Source organism: Diabrotica virgifera, chromosome 7 (genome assembly GCF_917563875.1).
Source record: "Diabrotica virgifera virgifera chromosome 7, PGI_DIABVI_V3a".
Lineage (NCBI taxonomy): Eukaryota > Metazoa > Arthropoda > Insecta > Coleoptera > Chrysomelidae > Diabrotica > Diabrotica virgifera.
The window spans coordinates 80,666,733-80,694,087 of record NC_065449.1 but is presented as its reverse complement, the minus strand read 5'-3'; the positions used below and the strand labels follow the sequence as shown (position 1 = coordinate 80,694,087).

The window sequence follows — 27,355 nt, the reverse complement described above, 5'->3', positions numbered from 1 at the left end:
TTATTATGTAAATTTATCTGACTCTGCCCATTGTTAAGACCGGTCCGGAGCGATAAGCAATCGAGGTAGATAGAGTTGGTCTTTTAACAATTAACACTGACTAGACGGTACTCCTATAATAAAGCAAAGGATCCACAAAATTTACAATAATTACGACGACAAAAACAAAAAAAAAGGATGTAAAATATATTGCTTTGCCTTATATAAACGAAATTAATGTTTTAAAATAAATTTTAAAATAAATTAAATCTATTTTAATTTCTAAGATTATAGGAAAACCAACATTCAAACATATTTAAATTTTACATATTTAAATGGACTTCTGAAGTGATGACGCCATGCCTATACTCGGACGCCAGAGCCTCGTTGGTTATCTATATCAGGGTGCACCGTGTGACCAATGGTCACTGCTCGAGTAGGTGAGGTTGACATTTAGGTCAAGGTGTTATTGATGTTGGTACACTCCCAATGTAAAAATTAGAAACAAAAATTCCATTTGAACTACTTGCTTTGCCCCGTTTGATATTTGTAGATCTGTTTTGTCTCCATTTATATGCAGATGAAAAAATGTCTTGCAGGTGGTGTTACACGACTTACAGAATCAGGACTGTCGATGGTTACATGGAAATTATTAGGTGAAAAAATGCCAAGAACTGAAGTAGAATGGCAAGAGGAATTTGAGAGGTATAAGCAGTATCCAGAATTTAAAATGTAAGTATTGTATTAATATTCTTTTTGCAAAATCCATTTTGCAGTCATTTATACAATAGTTAGGTACTGTAAAAAATTGTTCAAGTTAGTCATTTTTTCGGTTATACCTACCTGTTTATTGTTGAAACTATATTCATCGTAATGGATCTGTAATGAGACGAAGTAATTACATTTATGGGGTTTAAAAAAATAACAAGCTAAACTTATAAAAATAAAAATAAGCTTTTTTTCTCGAAACCCATTAGAGTGTCTAAAAGTGGTTGTCTGGGAAAATTACGAGAAATAAACTTCAACCTAACAACTTTTTAGTTAGTTTTAAATAAACTAGTTTATTCTATTTAAAAAGAGTAACTAGTAGTCCAAACTCGAGAAAGACGAGATATTGACAATCAGAACAGAACTGAATATATCAGCTGTAATGAAACTCATCATCATTATCTTTGCCTTTATTCCTATGCGAGGTCGGCTTCCCTAATTACATGTCTCCATAAGTTTGTATCTTGGGTCATATCAATATCAATCCCCTTTACCGACATGCCCTGCCTAAGCGTCTCCCCCAGGTCTTCTTTGGTGTTCCTCTCCTACTCTTCCCCTAATATACTCATTCTTAATGTTATCCTTTTTTGTCACTCCACTCATCCATATAAGCATTCTTATTTCGTCACATGCATTCTTTGTTCCTCTTTAACTGCCCAATATTCAATTCCATACATCACAGGACTATTTTCTAGATTTTCCCTTCAGTTTCATTTCAATTTTTCTGGCATACAACACTAAATCGACTCGTTCAATGCAGACTGTACTAACTCAATTTTTGGCGTTTTTGAGTTATACCCCTGAAAAATTAGATAACCGTGATGCCTTTCAACGAACAAAGTTCTATATTATTTTGTTCACGTTTAGGCAACCAATTTTGCACTTCGATATTGTACTAACTTGTATATCTTTAGTATCGTTCGCGGTAACGATTCCGTACTTGTTCAGGACAACTTCGCATGCGCACTTTAAAAATCGCATGCGCACTTTAAAAAAGAGAATGCTCTTTTTTAAAGTGCGCATGCGAAGTTGTCCTGGACAAGTACGGAATCGTTACCGCGAACGATACTTTTTACATTATCCGACGAAAACTATCCTATCTCCTATCTCAATCAAAGCATAATCAAAGTTAGTATAGTCTTCCTCGGCATTCCGAACGGAAGCGTCATTGTCTCGTGTGTTAGAATAGTTTTCGCATTTTAAGGTTAAGTAAAGTACGCCTACATGAACAACATTGTTTACGATATAAAAGTTGTACAGCGTATAAATTTCTATTAGATAAAAATAATACATGTGAATAGAAGGTGCATTTTATAAGTATAAATAAGTATCCAGGATGTACTATCCAGGATTTTCCCGATTTTTTCCAGCGAATACTGTACTAACTCATTCAAAAACCATATAAAGAAAAAAAATTCACATGTTCAAAAGAACAAATAGAACAATACGGTAAACACAATGGATAAATATAAAAACAATTTAGTAAATAAAAACCCCTGTTTTTTGCATTAATCAAAACTTTATCTTGCTTTATTCGAAAACTTAAAAAAATGAGTTAGTACAGTCTTCGCTGAATGAGTCGAAATATTCTTCTGCATGCATCTCCATCTACTTCCCAATTACTCTATAATACCGATTCTAGATATTTAAAACTATTACTTTTCACAATCATTTCACCATCCAAATATATCATTTTATGTGTAGGAACTCCACATTTAAATCAACATTCCAAATACTCTGTTTTGGTCATACTAAGTTTTAAACCTTTTTACTTCAGAGCTTGTCTTCACTGTTCCATTCTAAGTCGCTTTCACTATTTCCTATTAACACTAAAGCATCAGCATACATTAAGCACCAGGGATTGTTACAGGTTTTAGCTGTCCTACTCCCTGAGTTTAGGTATTCGCGGTGTGCAAGTACTTGGAAAGGGAAACGAGAAAGGACCGTGCGCGAGTCGCGGAGAAATATTGCAACTATCTTAAATAATTCATATTGTCAATTGAAATTGTCAAATTGACGTATATTTCATACCTTCTGTCATTGACGCAGAAAAATTATATATTACTCCACAATATTGATATGATATGCAATTATTATATAAAGGTAAATTTAATTAATTGTATTTTGCTTGCAGTACTGCATTTTAATAACTGATTTTATTTACTACATACAATTGTTTACGTTTGCTAAACATAACCTGCATCTTATTTTTTCTTCTTATTATTTTTTTGGACTATGGTCTTGACAATTATCCAGCAACCAGGACTAATATAATTGGCCAATATAATTAAAAGTGCGAATAAAAGTACAGAGCGTAGAAATAGAGGTCGCTTTGCCGAACTTGCACGGTCCCAATAATAATTGACAGGTTTTAAGACTAAGTTAGTTTTAGCATCCGTTATGGCTTGCAAATTGTAGAAGCCTCGGAGGTGTAACCAGAGAAGGTTCCCATTGTTTTTAATCTGGTGGGATGCAGAGTAATATTTTTGGTATTATTTTGTGTGCTATATAGATTGAAAACTTTTGCTAGCAATTGCCGCTACGGCATCCCTGCCATTTCGTTCGTTGCAATCTGTGACTGCACGCCGGGTTGTCCTGGTTGGGTCAGAGAGAGCAGCATATGTGCCTCCTGATGAGAGACGAATAAGTTTCGAAACTGGTAGGGGTGCTTGCTGCACTCTCTGATTGGACTAGGATATGGTGCGGTTGTAGTTTCGTGTTGCAATGATATTGAAAATGGTTATTCATTTTTGTTTGACAGGTTTTAGTCGCCTGCAAAGGTTTAGAGAAAAAGAATAAAAACCACAATCTGGAGTCATTGATATTACTGTTATTGTATATTCAATATATTTAAACTAAAACTGAAAATTTGACACTGACAAATGTTTATGAATACTTGTATGTGCACTGGATATAATTTTAGTCGAACGTGTAAATACAAACACTATTACATATCACCACAACACATTAAATAGCTTCTAAAAACTATGATAGTCCATTCCTTGTCTCAGACTCATGCAGTCCACTTCGTCAATTTTTAAAGAATTTGTCTTTATATTGATGTCCTCTTCTAGTTGTATCTGCGTTTTTAAGAGATAACGTAGAGAAGCTTGCGATTCTGCCAATTTCTGTTGTAATGTGGCACAATTACCTCTTAATTCTGCAACTTCGTTAACAAGCGCAATTTCAACTAAATCCTTACAGAGTTCTACTCCTGGCCTCTGCGCTCTATGACCTAACCTAAAATGAAATTTGCAGATTATATTTACAGTTCTTTAAAATTGGCGAGCGATTTACCCCGATAAGCAGAACTGCCTGTATAAACCTACTATTTTTTTGAATTTCTACTGCATCGAGTCTTTTTTATGTGATATGGACGAAATTAAGAGAACTTGGATGATGCACTTTAAGGAATTATTAAACGAAAGGGTACAACTACCACTACAACAGCAGCAACAGCAGGCACAGCACGAAATACAACAAGTACTGGGGGAAGATGGAGAAGAGAATGAATTAACTAGACCTCCAACGCTAGAGGAGGTTTGAACGGCAATCCAAATACAAAAGCCATAAAGCGCCGGGAATAGGTAAAATATCGGCAGAACTATTCAAGCAAGGAGGAAAAGATTTGACATAACAGATGTACCAGTTAATACAAGATATATGGAGAGAAGAAAAAATCCCCTAACAAATATTCATAAAAAAGGAGATAAACTATTAGGTATGTCAGAATTATAGAGACATCTCTTTACTTTGTTCGGGATACATAGTACTCATAAACATTCGTAATCGATGACTTCAACCTCCCACTAAAAAAATCATCGGGGAATATCTAGCAGGGTTTATGCAAAATAGATCTACCATCGACCAACTATTTACAGTTAAACAATTACTAGCCAAAGCATGGGAATATGACATAGACGTTTACAATATTTTTGTAGATTTTAAGAAAGCCTATGATTCAATAGATATAACAATACTACCCAATATATTGCAAGAATTTGGCATACCATCAAAATTAATACGACCAGTGCAAATGACAATGACAGAAACAGACTGAAACAAGGCGACGGACTGGCTCCAACCCTTTTTAATCTTGTTCTTAATTATGTAATAAGACGGTTGACAATGAGCGGAAATAACATACTTATAAACAAATCTACTCAATTAGCAGCATACGCAGATGATACAACATAATGAGCAGAACAATGAATGAGGCGGAAGAAACCTACTTGGAGTTGAAACAGAGTGCAAAGTTGTAGTCTGATCAATCAAATATAAAAACTGTACATCAGAATAATAACTTAATAACCATTCGATTGAAAACACAATTTGAACTGTATCAGCCAAGAGAACAGGCTGCTTTTCTGAAATGACCGCCTCCAGTGCATAAAAGTCTTGATATACAGAATAAGTCAAAATAAAACGGGACATATCCATCAAATACACACATTTGAACTACATTTGAAATAGTCGAACAATATAAAAGTTCGACAAATTAACACCATAAATCATAGGCAAGGTTAGATCGGCATGTAGGAAATATCGTTCAACTATTTCTCCCATTTTTCGAGCGAGCCCAGCCGAAAGTAACCGGTCGCGTCCGGAGTTGCCAATTTAGTAGATTTTCTACTAGATCTATAATATAATTAGTAGAATTTATTCTTATTTTTTAGTTATGACCGAAAGTTTGGCAAAAATGACTGAAACTTAGTGAATATAGATATTAGATATATGAACCCAGTAAATAACAGAATTTCGGCTCTAAACCGGAAATTGACATTATATTGAATAAATAAATCTTTTTATCTACTTACCTGGTGTGAGCTAGAGCCATGTATCCTTCTTTTTCAACTAGAGCTTTTTCAAGTTTGGTAATACTTCTAGTCATTTCATTGGACTGTCTCATAATTTCGGAATGCTGGATTTCCAGTCTTGTTTTAATGTGTTTCAGTTCTTCTATTCTTCTTCTAAAAGCATTATTTGTAGCATTACATTGCATGTCCATGTCGTCAATAGCTTGTTTTAACAAAATGTCTACATAAGACCGTAGCTGTCTGGCACACGCAATTTCTTTTGCAGCTGGAAACGTAACATTTGTTTTAAAATAAGAGTAATGTAATGAGATCTTTACTTTATTTATATTTTTAACTCTTTATTTATTAACCTTATTTTAACTGAAAACCTTAAGGGCATAGGCGCAAAATGTCGCCTGTCAAAATGTTCAATGTGTTTTAAATGTACCTATTCATTATTTTCGAATTCTGAGAAAACTAATAAATATTTTTGAAAAATTTACACACAGAATGAAAGATTACAAAGTGTTGTAAATTCTCGCAAAAGTAAATAATATTTTAACTAAATTATTAATTATGTTAATAATATACCTTTAGCTATGCTATCGGCTGTAAATTTTTCCCATTCTTGAAGAGTGATATTAGCAGGATCCAATGGGGTGAAACCATGGTATATGCTAAGGTTCAAACTTGTGTTTGTAAGTGAACTATTCAGAAGATCAATTTTATGCGTTGTACTTTTGTCTGTCAAATCTCGATCCATGAAGTAAAATGTCGATCTCAGTCGTCGAATCTTAAACGAAAATCTTTAGTCAAAATTTATAAACTAAAAGCTGGAGTAAAATATTCTATTGCTTTAGTTGATTTTTTCCCAAGTGCTTTTCTATAAATTCTTCATAAAATATAATAAAATTTTATAAACCTAATAAATAAACATCGAGACTATATTTAACACCGACAGGAAAATCTTATCTATATTACCACCCGTAAAATAAAAAATTGCTATTGAATTTGCCTTGGGCTATTAGAAAATCAATAGCCCAAGAGCCCGTAGCCCCCAGGCATTCCATATTTTATAAAAAGCTGAAAGTTTCTCTGCGCATGTCCCCAATAGAGATACAAAAGATCAGCGAGTATGGACTTTCGATCGTGGTTATTTGAGTAGATACAAGGTAGCAAAGGTGTGTAAAATATTGTATTACTTCCCTTAAAGTATAAAAGCTAAATTTTATATATGTTACTTAAACTACCATCAAAAGATGCCTATTCTGTAACTCATTTCGATGATAGAAGTTAGTAAAATCGAATAGAAGTGGCCAAGTCGAATAGAACTAGTCCAAATCCGTATTCCATAACTACTTCGGAATCTCTACAATTCGCGGTGTGCAAGTACTTGGAAGGGATACGTGAAACGATCGTGCGCGAATAGCGGAGAAATATTGCAACTTTCTTAAATAATTCATATTGTCAATTGAAATTGTCAAATTGACGTACATTTCATATCTACTGTCAGTGAAAGAGAAAAATTATATGTTGCTCCACAATATTGATATGATATGCAATTATTATATAAAGGTAAATTTAATTAATTGTATTTTGCTTGCAGTACTGCATTTTAATAACTAATTTTATTTACTACATACAATTGTTTACGTTTTCATCACATAACCTGAATCTTATTTTTTCTTCTTATTATTTTTTTGGGCTATGGCCTTGACAATTATCCAGCAACCAGGACTAACGTAATTGGTCAATACAATTAAAAGTGCGAATAAAAGTGCAGAGCGTAGAAATAGGTGTCGCTTTGCGCAACTTGCACGGTCCCAATAGTAATAGTGAATAGAAATCACTTCGACAGCATTTACCCTGTCGAGATGAGATTTCGATTATCGGAATTGTGGTTGACGCAAGCGCATTTTGTTTTGTTTTGTTTATATTTTATATATAAAAATAATTGATTACTACTTATTTATAATTATTTGTAGTATTTGTACCTTTTTTTAGCTGCTTAATTTTTAGTCTGTGGTTTTATTTGTTTAGATAATTATATATTTAATTTAGACATGTTGTAGGAGTATGAATAATTGGACCTAACCTTATTTATTTGCTATGTGACATCTAAGCCCCGTATTCATAGTCGGTACTCAAGTCTGAGTCGATGCTTAAGGTCGACCTTGAAAAAATTTGTATACAAATTTGTATAAGAATTTGTTCAAGGTCGACCTTAAGCATCGACTCAAACTTGAGTACCGACTATGAATACGGGCCTAAATGTTTGCCGCTCGCAGTGTTGCCATACTTTTTTTGCTTCTATTTCTTGTACAATTTCAATCAATGGTATAATGCATGTATAATGTACGAGAATAGCATACAATATACAATAGACTTCTTATGCGTTGATTGATCAATATATATATTTGTATATTATACCAGTATACTTGTATATTTATCAGTCAACGCTCATAGTCTGAACAAATTATAGAAAAGATGCCATTTTTGGGAAAAGTTGTTTAGCAGTTATTTCAACTGGAATCGAATCTTAAAGATTGCATATTATTAGTAATATCAATTTTAAATAATTTATTAATAATAATGAATTAATAACATCAATTTAAATATCTTTGATTTAAAAGCATTTATACTTCTATCTTCACTTATCTTTTTTATTTATCAGTTTATCTTCTTTTTTTATATCAATTTTAATTAACTCTAATTTAAAACCATTTATCTTTTGAGCTTTTTGCATCCAGTATTTACACTAATATTTTATTTACTTTTCAAAACTTTGAGGATAGTATGAAAACATTGAGGATATGGCAACGGTGTCATATTTCAAGTAACAAACAGGTCACAGAACACTAATTTCGCTGGTTAATGCGCGGTTGCCACCTCCTCAGAACCGCGTGAAATAGAAGTCAGAGATTTTGATTACGATATGAGTTACAGAATACCAATCCAAACACAAAAATGACGCGATAGATATCAAACATTCCGATTTTGGGTAATTACGATTCGACTTGGTCATTTCTATTCGATTTGTTAAAAGTTACAGAATAGGGCTAAATATCTCAGTAGCCAGACAGTTTCAATGGTTTCTTCACCTTGCCGGACGCATTGAAAGTCTACTGTAGGTACAAGCGCGAGATAATATGAGGAGCAGACTTTCAAATCGCACTTTGTCCATTTTTCACATTATGAGTTAGAGGTGGCGTTGTATTCGTCGAAACATCATTTATTAGGTTACATACTCTTAAACATGCTAAGCGTACTATTTCACGTATATTTTTGGCTTCAAAAATCACGTAGACAAACAAAACGCATTTTGTCCACTACCAAGAGACAAACAAATAGCACTATTTTGGACAAAGTGCGATTCGTTTGTCTTGCAATGCTTGTTTTAACATGTAACGACTTTATTTTGCATTTTGTGTGACAGATATTTTAACAAAAACAAGTTGTTTTTTTATATATGGCTTTAGCATGAAGCAGGAAGACGTGTGATAGAAATAAGTTCCGCGTTGACTGACTTTCAAAAACAGACTGATTTAAGAAAGGACAAGTCCGCAGGCTAGGCTTTGATTAGACTTTCAGAGTCTTGTATAGAACTATTGACTTTTCTAAAATGTTTTCAAGTTTACTTCAGTCAAAGTAACATAGTACTGCCGGAATTGCCAATGAAGCCTGTTAAAAAAACTGGATAGCTTATCACAATTTTTAGTTAGTTTGTCTGGCAAATAATGGGCGTTAGATTCAGAGTTAAGATGGTTAGATCCAATTTTAAAAGACCGTGAAAATATAATCGAACAATACCAGACCTGCGATCAATCTGAAGATAAAGAAGAATGTTGCTGCCTTCTGGTGAACGACATCCATGCCATATGATTTTTTTTTCATTTTCTATATTGCTTTCCAAACATGCAGAAATGCATCTTTTGTTCATACACACACCGGCAAAATTAGCCGAACACGTTAAAAATGGGACATGTTTGATGTCTCGTATTTCATAAACCAGTGGTCCGATTTGACTGATTCTTTTAGTATGTTGTAGCCTTATTATTTAAGAATATTGTTGTAATAATATTGTTGCTAGACAGTTAAATACCATTTTATACCGGGTGTACCAATCATACTGTGTTTTTTTCTGAAAGTTTGGAACACCCTGTGGAATATTCTAGCATATGTAAGCTATTAGAATTAATACTCGATTGTAGACTTAGGCTTGCTTAACATTTTCCTTTTCGATTTATTTACTTATGTTATATAATAAAAAAGTTATGTGCGTTAACAGCTATCCATGTTTTTCATCAATAAATCCTCATAGTAGGGGAGGAAAGTATACTAAATTTTCAGTTACTCGAGCGTTATGGGGACCTATTGGATTGTGAAGAGTATGTGCTAAAATCAGAAAAAGGTTAAGTTAAGTTTTCCATAAAGCGGGGGACTTTTCATTTTTTAATTTAATTCCATTTGAAGGAATCATGTTTCTCCGATTATAGCGCTATCTATCCATAATTCGAAAAAATATGTCGAATAAAAGTTGCTTATTTTTACGTAAAGAATCCAAATCTGCAATAAAAATTGGGGGCTCCTATTTAAGATTTTAAATTAAATCCCCCACCCCACCTCCGTGGGGGCTCGTGACACCCCACGGAGAGGGGTGGGGGTAAATTGAAAATTATAAATACGAACCCTGTGATATTTTGCGAAATGAACATCAGATCGTAAAACTGCAAAATACACCTATTCAGTATTTTTCAAAAATCTACCGAATGGCACCAAACACGACCCCCCACGGAGGTGGGGTGGGGGTTACATAAAAATATTAAATAGAAGCTCCCAATTTTTATTGCAGATTTGGATCCTTGACGTAAAAATAAGCAACTTTTATTGGCAACATTTTTTCCTATTATGGATAAATGGCGCTATAATCGGAAAAACGATTGGTGAAAATGGAAAACTAAATTGAAAAATGGAGAGTCCCACACTTTATGAAAAACTTAACTTAACTTTTTTTGGTTGTAGCACCCACTCTTCACAATCCACTTCAGGTCCCAAGAACGCTCGAGTAATTGCAAATTTAGCATACTTTTCTCCCCTACTATGAGGATTTATTGATAAAAACATGGCTAGTTGTTAAAGCACATAACTTTTTTTATTTTCCAACATAAGCAAATGAATCAAAAAAGAAAATGTTTAGAAAGCATAATTCTACAATCGAGTTTTAATTTTAATATTTTATATATGCTGGAATATTCCACAGGGTGTTCCGAACTTTAAGAAAAAAACACAGTATGGTTGTTACACCCGGTATAAAATGACATTCACCTGTCTATCAACAATATTATTACACCGATATTCTTAAATAATCAGGCTATAACATACTAAAAGAATCACTCAAATCGGACCACTGGTTTATGAAATACGAGATATCAAACATGTCCCATTTTTAACGTGTTCGGCTAATTTTGCCGGTGTGTGTATTTCTATTGTGTAATCATTTAGGGACAATCAAACTACATTTTGTCCTTTAAAGACAATCAAATAGCGTTTTGTCCATCAAAAAAAAATTTTTTTTGAAAAAACTAAAAAAGTTTGTTGTTACTTATAAACAGGTCAAATTGGTAATAAAAAAGTACATTTTGTCATATTCTGTGTATTTTTTTAACTTGATTAATAACGGAGTGGCAGTTTTTCTCATTTCCTGAAAAATGTAAAAAATGGACAAAGTGCAATTTGAAAGTCTGCTCCTCATATATGGACTCTAGTGTATACGAACGAGTGAGATAGTGAGTTCCGTCTACTACGATCTTTTACTGCGCATCATCAGTCGTATTGTTTATATTTATATATTATATATTATTATACAGGATGAACGGATTACACAGGGCGTTAATGAACGTCGGATCGAAAAACTGAAAAATACGTGTTCAATATTTTTCTAAAAGTCTATCGAATGGTATCAAACACGGCACACCACTCCACCTCCTGGTGGTGGGGCGAGGATAACTTTAAAATCTTAAATAGGAACTCACATTTTTTATTGCTGATTTGAATATCTCACAAAAAAGTAAGTAACATTTATTTGAGACATTTTTTAGATTTGTTGATAGATGGCGCTAATAAATCCTATTTTTCCAATTACAGCATTACCAAATACAACTATAAACAATTCTAAAAAATGTCTCGAATAAATATTCCTTATTTTTTCATGAGCAATCCAAATCTGCAATATAAAACGGGGGTTCCTATTTAAAATTTTAAAGTTACCCCCGCTCCACCTTCAGGAGGTGGAGTGGGGGGAGGTTATTAGCGCCATCTATCAACAAATCTAAAAAATGTCTCAAATAAATGTTACTTACTTTTTTGTGAGATATTCAAATCAGCAATAAAAAATGTGAGTTCCTATTTAAGATTTTAAAGTTACCCCCGCTCCACCTTCAGGAGGTGGAGTGGGGGGGGGCGTGTTTGATACCATTCGATAGACTTTTAAAAAATATTGAACACGTATTTTTCCGTTTTTCGATCCGATGTTCATTTCGCTAAATATTCGGCCGTCCCGCTACTTTTGGGACACCGTGTATAATTATATATAATATATAAATATAAATAATACGACTGATGATGCGCAGTAAAAGATTGCAGTAGGCGGAACTCTTTATCTCACTCGTTCGTATACACTAGAGTCCATATATTGTCTCGCGCTTGTACCTACAGTCGTAGACTTTCAATGCGTCCAGCAAGGTGGAGAAACCATTGAAACTGTCCGGCTACTGAGATATTATCTTTTGATAATATTCCAAGTAACATATATAAAATTCAGCTTTTATACTTTAAGGAAGTAATACAATATTTTACACACCTTTGCTACGTTGTATCTACTCAAGCAACCACGATGCAAAGTCCATACTTCTACCTAACATTTAACGTAGGACCAAACGTGTAATCAAGCAAGCAATAGAAACTGAAAAAGATTCAAAGAATTTAAATACAAGATAATGATTACAACTGTATGGAAACCAATTCTACACAAAAATGTAGAAATTAAATTTGCGACTAAGACTCATCGCAGTAACTTATTTAAACACAGCACATAACAGCCTAGAAATTATTCCTGATGAGTACTTGGATATCCTTGAAATAATCCCCCTAAAATATAGCAGGCAATAGCCTGCAATTGCCACAAATGCTGATCCAAGAGCCGTTCCTAACAAAACAACTTGTAGAAATAGTAACTGTAGAGTACAATAAGTAACTGGCCATAGCACAACTTCTGACTTTTAACAAATCTTACTGTATCTTGTCCTTTATTTAATTAATTAATATATCATCATTTCTCCCGATTCTCCATGTGCCGTCTTCCTCTTGAGTCAAATGTCTTAAGTTGCGCTTCATCTTTTGTTGTCATTACCAAGGTCTCACAACCCTAAATTATTACGGGTTTAATAAATAATTAATGTTCTATAGATAGTCATTTTGATTCTTTTGTCTAATAATTTCAATCATTTATTAGCATAGGTATCTTTTATTAGCATAGTATGTAGGATTCAAACTGGAAATACGTGCATTAATTTCGCTACTTTCGGAATTACTTTGACTGATTTCTGTGCCCAGATGTATGATGGCATCCACACTTTTGATGATATTGTTGTGTATTGTGATATTATTTTTATTGTCCTGTGTTATTTTGACGTTCATGTATTTTGTTTTAGGTTCGCTTATTTTAAACCCTCTTTTTCGTGCTTCAAGTTCAGTTTCTTTGAACGCTTCCATTAGTCGTTGTTAGTTCCTACTAATGATAACTAGGTACATCATCTCTATAAGCAGTAATTTGTACTGATTTAGTATTTATAAGGCCGGTTACATTGGTTTTTTGATGACTGCCTCAAGAACAAGGTTGAACAGCATGGTTGAAAGAACGTCTCCCTGCCAGATTTATGTCAAATTGGGGAATCTGTTCTCCACCTACTCTAACTACAGTGTTTGAACCCTGCAACGTCATTTTTATGAGGCTGATATCTTTGTTAAATATACCTAGATTACGATTGTCTTCCAGCATCTTCTTTCTTTTCTCACCCTTAAAAGCTTGTTTAAAGCCTATATACATATTTTATATGGTTCTATAACGTATTCATAAGCTTGCTTTTGAATCGTTCTTATTATGAATATATTGTCTGTAATGGCTCTATTTGGTCTGAATCCATTTTGGTAATCACCGATTATATTCTCGGAGTATTCTAACAATCTATTGTAGATATTATCAGAGAGAGTTTTGTATACTACATTTTGCACTGTAATTGATCTACATATAATTCTGACATTTCCTCTTACCTCTTAGATATTAGCTGTATAAGGCCAACTGCCCATTCCTCCGGCATTTACTCTTTGGTCCATATTAATGTTATTAGATAATGAATTCTTCTACAGAGTTCGGATCCTCCATGTTTTAATAATTCTGACGAAATTCCGTCCATCCCTGGCGCTTTATTGTTTTTAGTTCCTTTATTATCTGATCTTCATTTTTTATCATCTGACGTTTTTATTTATCTTTAGATAATTAACTTCATCGATTTATCAATGATTAGGGATGGACTCGAGCTGGACAAGCTGCAGGTTAAGCTCGTAACCCGTTTCGGCTGGGCTCGAATAGTTCGAGCCGAGCCAAGCTCGAAAACATAATAATGAATGTAAAATATAACATTCGTAGTAATTTACAGACACATTGTATATTTAAAATACATATTTATAGTCTAAATTACTTATTCTCAAACAAAAGCATCAGTCGTAGCAGAAATAAATGAATTAGAAAAGTATTAGAGTATAAGCTAATACATTGACAAGCTCGTTAAGGAAAGATCAGCTTGTTACGAATTCAGCTCGGCTCGGCTCGAAAAAAGTTGATTCGGCTTGAAGCTCGGCTCGCAGAAACAACCGGCTTGAGCTCTAAACTCGGATCGCCAAACGAGCCGAGCTTCGAGCCGATACGGGCTAAGCTCGAGCTTGGGACCATCCCTACCAATGATTATAATTCCAATGAGAAGAATTTCAATTTATTTTGCGAAGCTACATGAGAGCCTCAACAGAAAGCAAAAACCATTCCAATTGGGATATAATATAGTACAAAACCTGAATATGACCGAACATCATATTACCAAAATATGCTAGACCATAAGATGCTTCTAGCTAAAATTGAAAGGGACAAAAAATACCTGTCTTCAGAGAAGCATTAAAAATAATTATAAAATACGTTACCTGTTCGTTGGATTCTTCTAAAGTTCTCTTTAACAAACTGATACCTCCGTCTAGAACAGATAATTCTTTTCTTAATTCCTTATCAACATCATCGAAACACAAATCGATTCCTATTCTTCCTTCTCGTAAAATTATACATTTTCTTACAATTTCCAAACCGTGCTTTTGGCATGCTTCCAAACAGTCTTTTATTCTCTCCATGTATGTTTGAAGATTTTCTTCTTCTCTGCATACCTGTGAAATATTATAAATGTGGAACTCATATCATTCTTGTAGTAATTTGGTATTAGAAGAGACTAAGTTTTCAATCTAATAGCACATAAAACAACATCAAAAAATGTTACTCTACATCCTACCAGATTGAAAACAGTGGGTACCTTCTCTGGTAACACCTCCGAGGCTTCTACAATTTGCAAGCCATAACGGATGCTGAGACTAAGGAAGATGAGGGAATTTTACAATTTATAATTCACGTCCCATCTGCTCAGCGCGGTAAAGTTCCAACGAGAATGGTTCCCTTTGTACTCCAATCAGAGTAAACATGTAAATAAAAAATGAATAACCATTTTCAATTTCGTTGCAACACGAAACTACTGCCTCATCATTATTCCCGTCCAATCAGAGATTGCAGCAAGCACCTCTACCGGTTTCGAAACTTATTAGTTTTTCATCAGGAGGCACATATGCTATTAGATTGAAAACTTAGTCTTTTGCTAGCAGTTGCCGCTAGGGCATCCCTGCCATTTCGTTCGTTGCAATCCGTGACTGCACGCCGGCTTTGTCCTAGTTGGGTCAGAGAGCTATATGTGCCTCCTGATGAGAGGCTAATAAGTTTCGAAACCGGTAGAGGTGCTTGCTGCATTCTCTGATTGGACTGGAATAATGATGCGGCTGTAGTTTCGTGTTGCAACGAAATTGAAAATAGTTATTCATTTTTAATCTGGTATTCTTGTAATAACTTGCTTGTGTAAAATTATATAAGTAGTGCGGCAGATTCGTGCAAATATTATAAGAATTGTGCATTTAATGATAGAAGCATATAATTTGGACCGCATATACTACACATACAAAGGTTCTAATTTAGATGAGAGGTCATGTCAGATTCTGTCTTTTACAAAAATGGCGGGATTCAAAATGGCGACTATACATATGTGACTAATAGCACGATAACTTTTGAACGAGACTTCAGATTTCAACCAAATTTGGTATATAGGTTCTTTTTTTGATATATAATATCGAGGCCTTGAACCGGAAGAATTGGTTTACCAAAATTTGTGTTTGTACTGTTTTTTTTTTGTAAAAATATGTTGTTTCTTTTTCAGTTCTTTCACCCTGTATATATTAATTTTCAAAAAGGTAATACCGGCGTTGAAAACAGCGTAAAAATGTTTTTTAGGAAATATTTTGAACTCTTTAGTTATATTAATTACCATTTAATAAATGCATAACCTATCTTTACATGTAGGTATCTATGTGTGGCAGATTCGTGCAAATTATAATATAAGAATTATTGTGTATTTAATGGTTGAAGCATATAATTTGGACCACACATACTACATATACAAAGATTCAAATTTAGATATGAGGCCATCTCAGATTTAGTCTTTTACAAAAATGGCGGGCATTCAAAATGAATCTGCCGCCCATAGATACATGTGAACAAACGTTATGCATTTATTAAATTGTAATTAACACAACTGAAAAGTTCAAAATATTTCCTAAAAAATATATTTACACTATTATCAATGGCGGTATTACCTTTTTGAAAAATTTATAGGTATATACAGGGTGAAAGAATTGAAAAAGATACAATATATTTTTACATTAAAAACAGTAAAAACACAAATTCCGGTAAACCGATTCTTCCGGTTCAAGACCTCGATATTATTCATAAAAAAAGAAGAACTTATATACCAAATTTCGTTGAAATCTGACGTCTCGTTCAAAAGCTAACGTGCTATTAGTCACATATGTATAGTGGCCATTTTGAATGCCCGCTATTTTTGTAAAAGGAACAAAAATTGAGATGGCCTCGTATCTAAATTTGAACCTTTATATGTGTAGTATATGTGGTCCGAATTATATGCTTCTACCATTAAATGCACAATAATTCTTATAATATTTGTACGAATCTGCCGCATATAGGTACATGTGAAGATATGTTTTGCATTTATTAAATGGTAATTAATATAACTAAAAAGTTAAAAATATTTCCTAAAAAATATTTTTACGCTCTTTTCAATAGTGGTATTAACTTTTTGAAAAATTAATACATACAGGGTGAGAGAATTGAAAGAAAGAACAGCATATTTTTACATAAAAACCAGGAAAAACACAACTTCTGGTAAACCGATTCTTCCGGTTCAAGACCTCGATCTTATACAGCAAAAAAAGAACCTATATACCAAATTTGGCTGAAATCTGAAGTCTCGTTTAAAAGTTATTGTGCTGTTAGTCATATATGTATAGTCGCCATTTTGAATCTCCGCCATTTTTGTAAAAGGCAGAATCTGAGATGGCCTCCCATCTAAATTAGAACCTTTGTATGTGTAGTATATGTGGTCCAAATTATATGCTTCTATCATTAAATGAACAATTGTTTCACATATCGGCTGCACTAAAGGACTTGTTTTTATTTACACTGATTACAGAAATATATTAGAAACCACAAATCATAACATTCGTCTTCTTGCGTGGCCTTACCGCTGGTGTTGAGTCTTATCTGCATCAAACATCTCTCCATCTTTTACCATCTTGTGCTTCCATTCCCCATCATTGTCGCCGCATTCCTGGTAGCCGCAAAAGATATAGTACATCTTTTGACAATGAGAACACTGATAGAAAATTCAATTCTTCTCTATGAAGATATTTCTAGCCTTCGTAGACTATGAAAAAGCATTTGACCAGCTATTATGAATTGTAGAATAGATTCGAAATATACCTAGGTAACTAATACATAAATGAAAACGCAACTAGGATAGTACAATTAGATGAAAATACAAATTCCATTTTCATTAAGTGAAGAGTTCGTCAAGGAGACGTAATATCGCCAAAATAGTTTAATCTAGTCCTAGAAGCAGCTGTGTTTCGTTGGCAACATCGTGATTTTAGCGAGATCATTTGATAAATAATTACAAACTATGGTATAGAAACTCGCAGACAGCTCCCAATACGTCGACTTAATGAATATGGCAAAAATCAAAAATAAAAACAATGACAAACACAGACGATCCCAGACGTACAGCTGGTTCCTAAAAAAACTGATACGACTCTTAGTAAGATTTGATCATTTTGAGCAGTGTATGATTGGTCTGACATTATATTATATTTATTATGACAGACAAATAATAAAATAAACAAACAAACAGCCATTTTTTATACGAAGATGTTCCTGCTAATATATATTTAAAAAAATTGAGGCTTTAACATATATATTTCATATACGTCAAAATAATTGTCAAAGTTAATTTAAATTTGGAAATTTCTCCGAAAAATATTAATTTTTGGCGGATTATTTGATTTATACCGTTCTAATTTAGTTTGTTTAGTTTTGTTAAACTTTTCCTTATTTAGTTTACATTTTGAAAGTGTTCATAAGTTAAACGTTACTTGAAAACTCCTCTATGGAGTCATCTAGTGGAGGCGAACCGCCTGATATTGAGAATTCGATGGATAGTAGCTGTGATTTACAAGATTTAAATGGATTTCTACCCAACCAGCCTCAAAATAAGATAAGTAGTAGTATTAATCTTAACAATATTAATGAAAAACAAAATACTTTAGTAAACTCAGATCAACCAGAAAAAACCAGGCCTGTTTATTTATACGAAAAAATTGATTTAGGACCTTTTTACATTTTCATTGAAAACTCCAGTTTAAATTTTACAGGAAAATTAAACGCTGTTAAAATAGGCGAGATCCTATTTACGTTACATCCAGAAATTGACAATTATATAAAAAAAATTGACTCAATCGGACGCAACCGAGTTAGGGTCTCATTTAAAAATTATAGTAGCGCAAATGCTTTAGTTACTTCCAAATTCCTTATTCAAAAAAATCTGACCGCATACATTCCAAAATTTCAATTGTTTAAACTAGGTGTAGTAAGGGATATAGATTCAGATATATCGGAAGAATATCTTAAAAATAGAATAAAGGAATTTGATCACCATTGCAAATTCTCGGTTGAGTATGTGAAACGAATAACAAGAAAAATAGTAGCAGATGACAAAGTAATATTTAATCCAACAAAATCAGTTATTGTGTCTTTTAAATGCCAGAATATACCAAAGTATGTAGTAATTAATCATGTCTTACACACTGTTGAAAAATACCAGCAAAAGGTAATTATCTGTTACCACTGCTATAGGTATGGGCACATGAGTAAGCAGTGTAAAAGTAATCCTCGCTGTTTTAAGTGTCATGAATCTCACCTTTCCGATTCTTGTCCTTTATCATCGTTTAACAAAAAATGTCTATCCTGTGAAGGTGAACACTTCACTAATGAATGGGAGATATGCCCAGAATTTGATCGCCAAAAGAAAATAAAACATTATATGTCTGAAAACAGCTTATCTTTTAAGGAAACAATTAAACTCTTTCCTAAGATAACTTATGCATCTATAGCAGCCAATAATTCCTCAATAAATTCTCATCAAACTCCAAATATGAATGCACCATCCTCTTCATATTCCTTTACTCAATTGTCCACGTCTCAAACATCTTCCAATCAGTTCGCTCTACCTTCAGTTTCAAATAGATATACAATAATAAAACCACCAAAATACAAACGACCTATCTCTTCCTCGCCAGACCAAGTAACAATGGAACATCAAAAAATAATAAAGTTAAACCCCATGTCCAACAGACCTGGTGGTATTATCACCTCTTCTTCGTATCAATCTACATTTAATCCAGAACAAGGATCTAAAATACATGAACCATCAAAAGAATTAACAGAATTAATATCAAATATAGTTACAAGTATTATCTCGAATATAAATCACAAAAATTTTGAAATTCCAGAAAAATCAGTTCTAGTAAATTCAATTCAATCAGTTTTGAGTTCTCTCTTATATAATAATGAATAGATTGGTAATTTGTCAATGGAATTGTAGATCGGCTAACTCTAATAGAGAAAACCTTATCCACCTATTAGAAGACCAGAAAGTTGATATCGCATTATTATCAGAAACTAGATTTAAACCAGAAAAGTATTATAACTTTCACGGGTACAATATTGTCAGAGACGACCGCTTTTCAGTAACTGTTGGCGGTGGCTCAGCAATTTTAATAAATTCAAACCTATATTACGAGGAAGTCACCATGAAAGTAGATTTAATAAACGTCAATAAAGTAGCAATAAAAATAAAGTTTAAGTCATATACTGTCACATTTATATCTATGTATGTTCCCCCAGGAACCAAGTTATTGTTACAACAATGGAACAATTTCATAACATCTATAGAAAGACCATTTATAATAGGAGGTGACCTTAATGCTCACCACATTGCCTGGGGCCTAGACAACCAAACAGATATGAAAGGTAAAATCTTGATGGACTGTATAGACGATAATAATTTAATATTCAAAAATGATGGCTCTCCTACTTTCTTTAGGAACTTCTCGAAATCGGCAATAGACCTGACCATTTGTACTCCTGACTTAAACCACCTGATCACTTGGAAAACACTTCAAGACCTATTTGGTTCAGACCATACACCTATAAGAGTAGAGTTAGGGATCAACCAACTCATACATATAATCCATATTCACAAAAGTGGAATTTAAAGAATGCCGACTGGAAATTATATGAACAGTATTCGGAAGATGTATTCTCTCAATTTAAAGATATAAATTCTTATGAACAAATTTTGCACAATATAAATACAACTGCATCCTACTGCATCCCCAAATTTAAAATAAAAAAACCGACTTCCAGAGGAAAATACTGGTGGGATTTAGAATGTGAAGAAGCAGTCAGAAGAAGACAGGAAAGTTTTTGTATATTCAAAGAAAATCCAAACCATGAAAACCTACTTAAGTATAAAAAAGATGATGCACATGTCAAGAAGATCACTAAACAAACTAAAAGAAATAGCTGGAGAGATTATGTCGGATCCCTAAATAGGTCAGTCCCTATTAAAGATGTATGGTCAAAAGTTAACCGAATAAAAAATAGGAAAACAAAGAACAAAGTCCCTGTTATTCTGTCGGAAGCTTCGTGGATAGAAGAGTTCCATCAAAATATCACACCGCCGTCTGTAGAATTAGTAATTCCTGATTTACAACTAAATGCTCTGTACGACTATCCAGAACCAATCCGTTTCCTAGTCAAACCATTTTCTGCCACTGAACTAAACTTTGCGTTGAAGAAAAACTCAAATTCAGCACCAGGTGCCGATAATATCCATTACTCGATGCTATCAAATCTTTCAAGAATTGGTAAGGCTGCACTACTAAATATATATAATGAAATTTGGATGCGCCGCATAAAGATTCCTGACGATTGGCACGTTTACACTATTATTCCGGTTTTAAAACCAGGAAAATCATCAAAGAATTGGGATTCTTACCGTCCAATCGGTCTGGCTTCCTGTATACTAAAAACATATGAGAGACTTATTAAAAACCGTCTGGAATTTTGGCTAGAAAAGAACGACCTATTACCAAGAAGTCAGTTTGGTTTTAGAAAAGGTAAATCCACACAAGATAGCCTCTGCCACTTTTTAATAGACATTTATAGTTCCTTTACTTATAATAAAGCAGTTAGTGCTTTGTTCTTAGATATAAAAGGGGCTTACGACAACGTTAATCTTCACATACTATACGCGAAAATGTTGGAAATAGGAATACCCGAGATAGTAACATGGAACATCATTAACTTATACATTAATCGAGCAGTTCACGTTAGATTAAATGGAGATCAATCTAACTCCCGATACACATCTTTGGGACTACCTCAGGGTAGCATCCTAAGTCCTATATTATATATACTGTATACTGCTGACTTAGAAACTAAACTTCCTCAACACATAAAAATCCTACAGTACGCTGATGATGTTGCGATATATGCAGAAAATAAGTCAATAGATAGATGTAATAACTACCTTAAATCGACATTGAATATTATAAAAAAATGGGCTACCGATAATAACTTAACAATATCAGAGAGTAAATCAACCATTGTTACCTTTACTAAAAAACGATATGTTCCTCAAAGCCATCTACAATTTGATAATACTAGTATTCCTTATAAAACTTCAATAAAATTTCTTGGCGTATTTTTAGACTCCAAATTAAATTGGAAAGAACACACAAATTACATATTACGAAGAATGGAAAATGCTATGAATATCATGAAGACTGTAAGTGTCAGTAACTGGGGAGCTGATCCAAACATATCAATATTACTATACAGAAATTTGATAAGATCAATCTTAGACTATGGATCTATTTTTTATGGCTCAGCATCAAACTCTGTACTCCAAAAAATCGAGAGGATCAAAAATAAGGCACTTAGGTTATGCACTGGTTATCTTCGTAGCACACCTATATTGGTCATGGAATGTGAGCTTAATGAACCTCCACTTTCATTACGCAGGGAATACCTAAGTGAGAAATTTATAGTTAAAACAGCGGTTAACGATAAACTACTATTAAATAAAATTGTTCATTTAACCACCTCATACCTAACTCATTATTACTGGGAAAAAAAGAAACTGCTTTTAGTTGTGGAAAGCTTCCTCAACGTTTCTAATTCCATTGGCGACATACACCAAATTGAACAAAGCTCGTCTCGAAAGCTAAATTATGAAGATTATTTATCTCCAGTTAACTGTCATTTAAGTAATATTCGTGCGACAGACTTCCTTACTAAAATAGACCACCTTCAGTGTGTACAAAAAAACTGGGGGAGTTATCAGAAATTATATACGGATGGTTCAAAAATGGAAGGAAAAGTTGGATATGCTATATATTACCCACAAAAAAGTATAAAAATAAACAACAGATTACCTGATAAAATGACAATTTTCACAGCTGAACTCATTGCAATCAAAGAAGCATACAAAATATGTATTAATCAAAAAGAACTCAATTATGTTATATTTACAGACTGCCAAAGCATTGTAAAGACATTGAAATATAATGTACATAATTTTGCAGAAAATTATATCATCAGTGACATCATAGCAATGAACAGTGAAGCTTTGAAATCGGGCAAAAATATAATATTGTGTTGGATAAAAGCACACATTGGTATAAAAAACAACGAAATAGTAGATGATCTGGCTAAAAAAGCAACAACGAAGGAATCCACTCTGCATACTTATCAACTTCCTATGGGAGACATAATTTCTATTATGAGATCTATCAAACGGACGAAATGGCAGGAACAATACAATAATTCAGACAAAGGAAATTATTACAAAAAAATCCAGCCTACACTTCCCATCAAGACATGGTTTAATCAAGTTTCCAACAAAGGCTTTATCAAAACTATTTGTCGAATAAGAAGTAATCACTGTCTGACTCCAGCCTACAAAAGAGAAATAGGACTTGTAGATAATGATGAATGTTTATGTGGAGAGCTAGCTGATCTACAACATATGCTATTAGAATGTCCTTTACATTTTATTGAAATATCAAACTTTTTTGCCAATCTAGTTCAAGTTAATGTACAATTTCCTTTTAATCTTATATACCTTTTACAATCAAACAATCTAGATGTTTATAAAATTTTGTACAACCATGTTAATTGTTTAAAATTAAAGCTCTGAGAAAAAAAATAAAAAAAAAATAAAAAAAAAATAATTAAATAAAATAAAAAGTTACTAAGATCTAAACCTCCGCGAGGTTAAATCGGGTTTAGGTCTTAGCGCGATATAAAAATAAAAAAAAAAAAAAAACTAAAAAAAAAATAAAAAATGTAATAAAAAAAAAATGTTAAAAAATATAATAAAAAAAATAATAAAAAAAAAACAGAGTAAAAAAAAAACAGTAAAAAAAAAACAGTAGTACTAATAGTTTTAAATTTAGATACTAAGCATATATTTTGTAAAAGAGAGAATTCAAAACACATTGACTGGCCAGTTGGTTGCTTAAACCAGTGCCAATAAAACATAAACACACACACAACATATATATTTGGAAATATTCGACTGCCCAGAGCAAGACAAGAGTATTTCCCTGGTGTAAGCTGGGCGAATTATCCCGAGGGATATAACCCAATAAAGGAAGAAGAAGAAGAAGAACAGCCATTTTTTGAGGTTGAAGTTATCTGACAAATTTTAAGATTTGGAAGTGACAGTGACAGTATGTAAATAATAAGTTTATCCTTCAAAATATAAGAAATTAAATATAATTAAACTCATATTCATTATATCACACTATCAAAAGCTTTTTACAAGAACATAGTCAGAGATTTTGATATGGCTTAGAGCCAGACTACATCAAGATCGCCTATAAATCTTGCTGGTAATTGCCTTGCAGCGAGACCAAAAACAAAAAGAAGAAGAAGAAGAAAATACACTGCTCAATTTTCTATAAAATACGCTTTAAGAGTCGTATCAGTTTTTTTTGGAACCAGCTGTACATCTAAAAAGAAACTTTGTAAAGAGACCCAAAGTGCGAAAATAAATAAAAGAGCAAGGTGGCATGGACAGGATTTGGAACACTCAATTGGATACTTAAAAACCGGAAAATACCTCAACACTTAAGGATAAAAAGTTAAGCCAGTGCATCCTTCCTATCATCACATATGGATATCAAACCTGGACTCTAAGACAAATATGAACAAACTAGTCACCAAATAAAGGACAATGGAGAGGACAATGCTAGATATACGACTATTAGATAGGACGAGAAACCAAAGTCGAGTATATCGCGACAAAAATTGCCAAAATGAAATGGAGTTTCGCAGGCTACAATGCTAGACAAAAGGCCCCTGGTTGGAATGCCGCAATACAAAATTAGAGACCTACAAAGGTAGATGATCAAGAGGAAGACCACAGATGAGATGGGTAGATGATACAGGGTGTTTCATTGGGAAAGTAACATACGTTAACTGTAGAAAGAGGACACTTATGCGGTCTTAAAAATACCATACTTAATGGGTCTTGCTTCATTAATAACAAAGATACTGGGTGCTTTATCTATTTTGCCATTTTTTTTTATTTGGTTCATAACTTTTTAACCACATTGTATGTTCATTTTATATTTGGCACGCAAATATTCTTTAAGGTGTGCAATAAATTAATTTATTTACAATTGTAAAAAATCCAGGTCAGCATTAAAAAATATTGGAAAAATGTTCCGACCCAAAAAACACCCTGTATATTAACTTTTTTTAAAATGGATTTTGTATTTGAAAAGGAGATGAAAAACTAAATTTAGTGGTATACCTTGAATTTTCAGCAAAATGATTTTTATGGTAAAATTTTGGACTTGAATTCTGAAATTATGTGAATTAGTGTGCTCGAAGTAAAAAAAAAATAAAATACCTATTAGGTCTGGATCCCGCGTATGAAAAAAAAAGTTGATTAATAGCAAGCTGAAAATTTGTTAATAGCTTAAGGGTGTCTAGTCGGATAAACTTTGATATATGGGAACACTGGAATAGGGGCAGTTTTAATTGTGGAACAGGTTAAAAATTTGGAACGGTCAGACCACGAAAACGGCACATTTATTTTGTCCGACAAAACAGACTTAAACTCTCCGAACAGAGATTAAACTCTCATGCAAAAATCAGACTGGTATTTATCACCAAATGGGCGTTTTAATGAGTGGAACATGTAGAATATGTCAAATGACAGGAATTATGACAGGTGATAAATAGCAGTCTGATTTTTGCATGAGAGTTTAATCTCTGTTCGGAGAGTTTAAGTCTGTTCTGTCGGACAAAATAAATGTGCCGTTTTCGTGGTCTGACCGTTCCAAATTTTTAACCTGTTCCACAATTAAAACTGCCCCTGTTCCAGTGTTCCCATATATCAAAGTTTATCCGACTAGTCACCCTTAAGCTATTAACAAATTTTCAGCTTGCTATTAATCAACTTTTTTTTCATACGCGGGATCCAGACCTATATGACTTAATTTTAATTGATACCATTATTTATTTAATCTAAATTGGTAAAATATTAACATTTTGACACATAACAATAATTTTTAATGGTGGTAATTTTGAATAAGTACTTTAGTTTTGCCTAGTTATTACCCTGCAAATTTTTGCTGTTTTGTTTTAATTTTTAGATACTTTGTTGATTAAAGTGATGTATTTTTTATTAACTCTTTATTATTTATTCATTATTTAAAGTTGTATATTCGCTATAATAGGTCTGGATCCCACGTATGAAAACAAAGTTGATTAATAGCAAGCTGAAAATTTGTTAATAGCTTAAGGGTGTCTAGTCGGACAAACTTTGATATATGGGAACACTGGAACAGGGGAAGTTTTAATTGTGGTGCAGGATAAAAATTTGGAACGGTCAGACCAAGAAAACGGCACATGTATTTTGTCCGACAGAACAGACTTAAACTCCCGAACAGAGATTAAACTTTCATGCAAAAATCAGACTGCTATTTATCACCAAATGGGCGTTTTAATGAGTGGAACATGTAGATGTCAAATGACAGGAATTATGACAGGTGATAAATAGCAGCCTGGTTTTTGCATGAGGGTTTAATCTCTGTTCGGAGAGTTTAAGTCTGTTCTGTCGGACAAAATAAATGTGCCGTTTTCGTGGTCTGACCGTTCCAAATTTTTAACCTGTTCCACAATTAAAACTGCCCCTGTTCCAGTGTTCCCATATATCAAAGTTTATCCGACTAGACACCCTTAAGCTATTAACACATTTTCAGCTTGCTATTAATCAAGTTTTTTATACGCGGGGTCCAGACCTATAAACTATTTGTCACACACAATAAAAAAACACTGAAATGTTAACATTTTACCAATTTAGATTAAATAATGGTGTTAATTAAAATTAAGCGCATTTTAATTGTTTTCTACTTAGAGCTCTCGCAATTCACATAATTTCAGAATTCAAATTCAAAATTTTACCAGAAAAATAATTTTGCCGAAAATTCAAAGTATACCACTAAATTTAGTTTTTCATCCCATTTTCAAATGCAAAATCCATTTTTTAAAAATTTAATGTACAGGGTGTTTTTTTTGGTAGCAACATTTTTCCAATATTTTTTAATCCGGACCTGGATTTTTTTATAATTGTAAATAAATTAATTTATTTTACAGATTAGAGAATATTCGCGTGGTATATATAAAATAAATATACAGTATGGTTAACAAGTTGTAAGTTGTAATTCAATTTTTTTCTACATAGAACTCTCGCGATTCACATAATTTCAGAGTTCAAATTCAAAATTTTACCCAAAAAATCATGTTGCCAAAAATTCAAAGTATACCACTAAGTTTAGTTTTTCATCCTATTTTCAAATGCAAAATTCATTTTAAAAAAATTTAATGTACAGGGTGTTGTTTTTGGGTCGGTACATTTTTCCAATATTTCTTAATCCGGACCTGGATTTTTTACAATTATAAATAA

General features: G+C 33.0%; 2 protein-coding genes across 3 annotated transcripts in view; one reads left to right on the top strand and one right to left on the bottom strand.

Moving 5' to 3' along the window:
• LOC126888191 (cytochrome c oxidase assembly protein COX15 homolog) overlaps positions 1-27,355 on the top strand; it is an 81,938-nt gene that overhangs the window by 8,593 nt on the left and 45,990 nt on the right. For both annotated transcript variants that reach the window (XM_050656245.1, XM_050656244.1), the window contains exon 3: positions 579-711. In XM_050656245.1, coding sequence (XP_050512202.1) covers positions 579-711 — 133 coding nt within the window. The remainder of the gene's footprint in view (positions 1-578; positions 712-27,355) is intronic.
• The window catches only part of LOC126888192 (tektin-1), a 40,597-nt gene continuing 16,819 nt past the window's right edge, over positions 3,578-27,355 (bottom strand). The window contains exons 2-5 of the mRNA XM_050656246.1: positions 14,793-15,026; positions 6,135-6,336; positions 5,565-5,829; positions 3,578-3,987 (exon numbers count right to left, since the gene is read on the bottom strand). Of these exons, the coding sequence (XP_050512203.1) occupies positions 3,726-3,987; positions 5,565-5,829; positions 6,135-6,336; positions 14,793-15,026 (963 nt within the window). The 3' untranslated portion in view covers positions 3,578-3,725. The remainder of the gene's footprint in view (positions 3,988-5,564; positions 5,830-6,134; positions 6,337-14,792; positions 15,027-27,355) is intronic.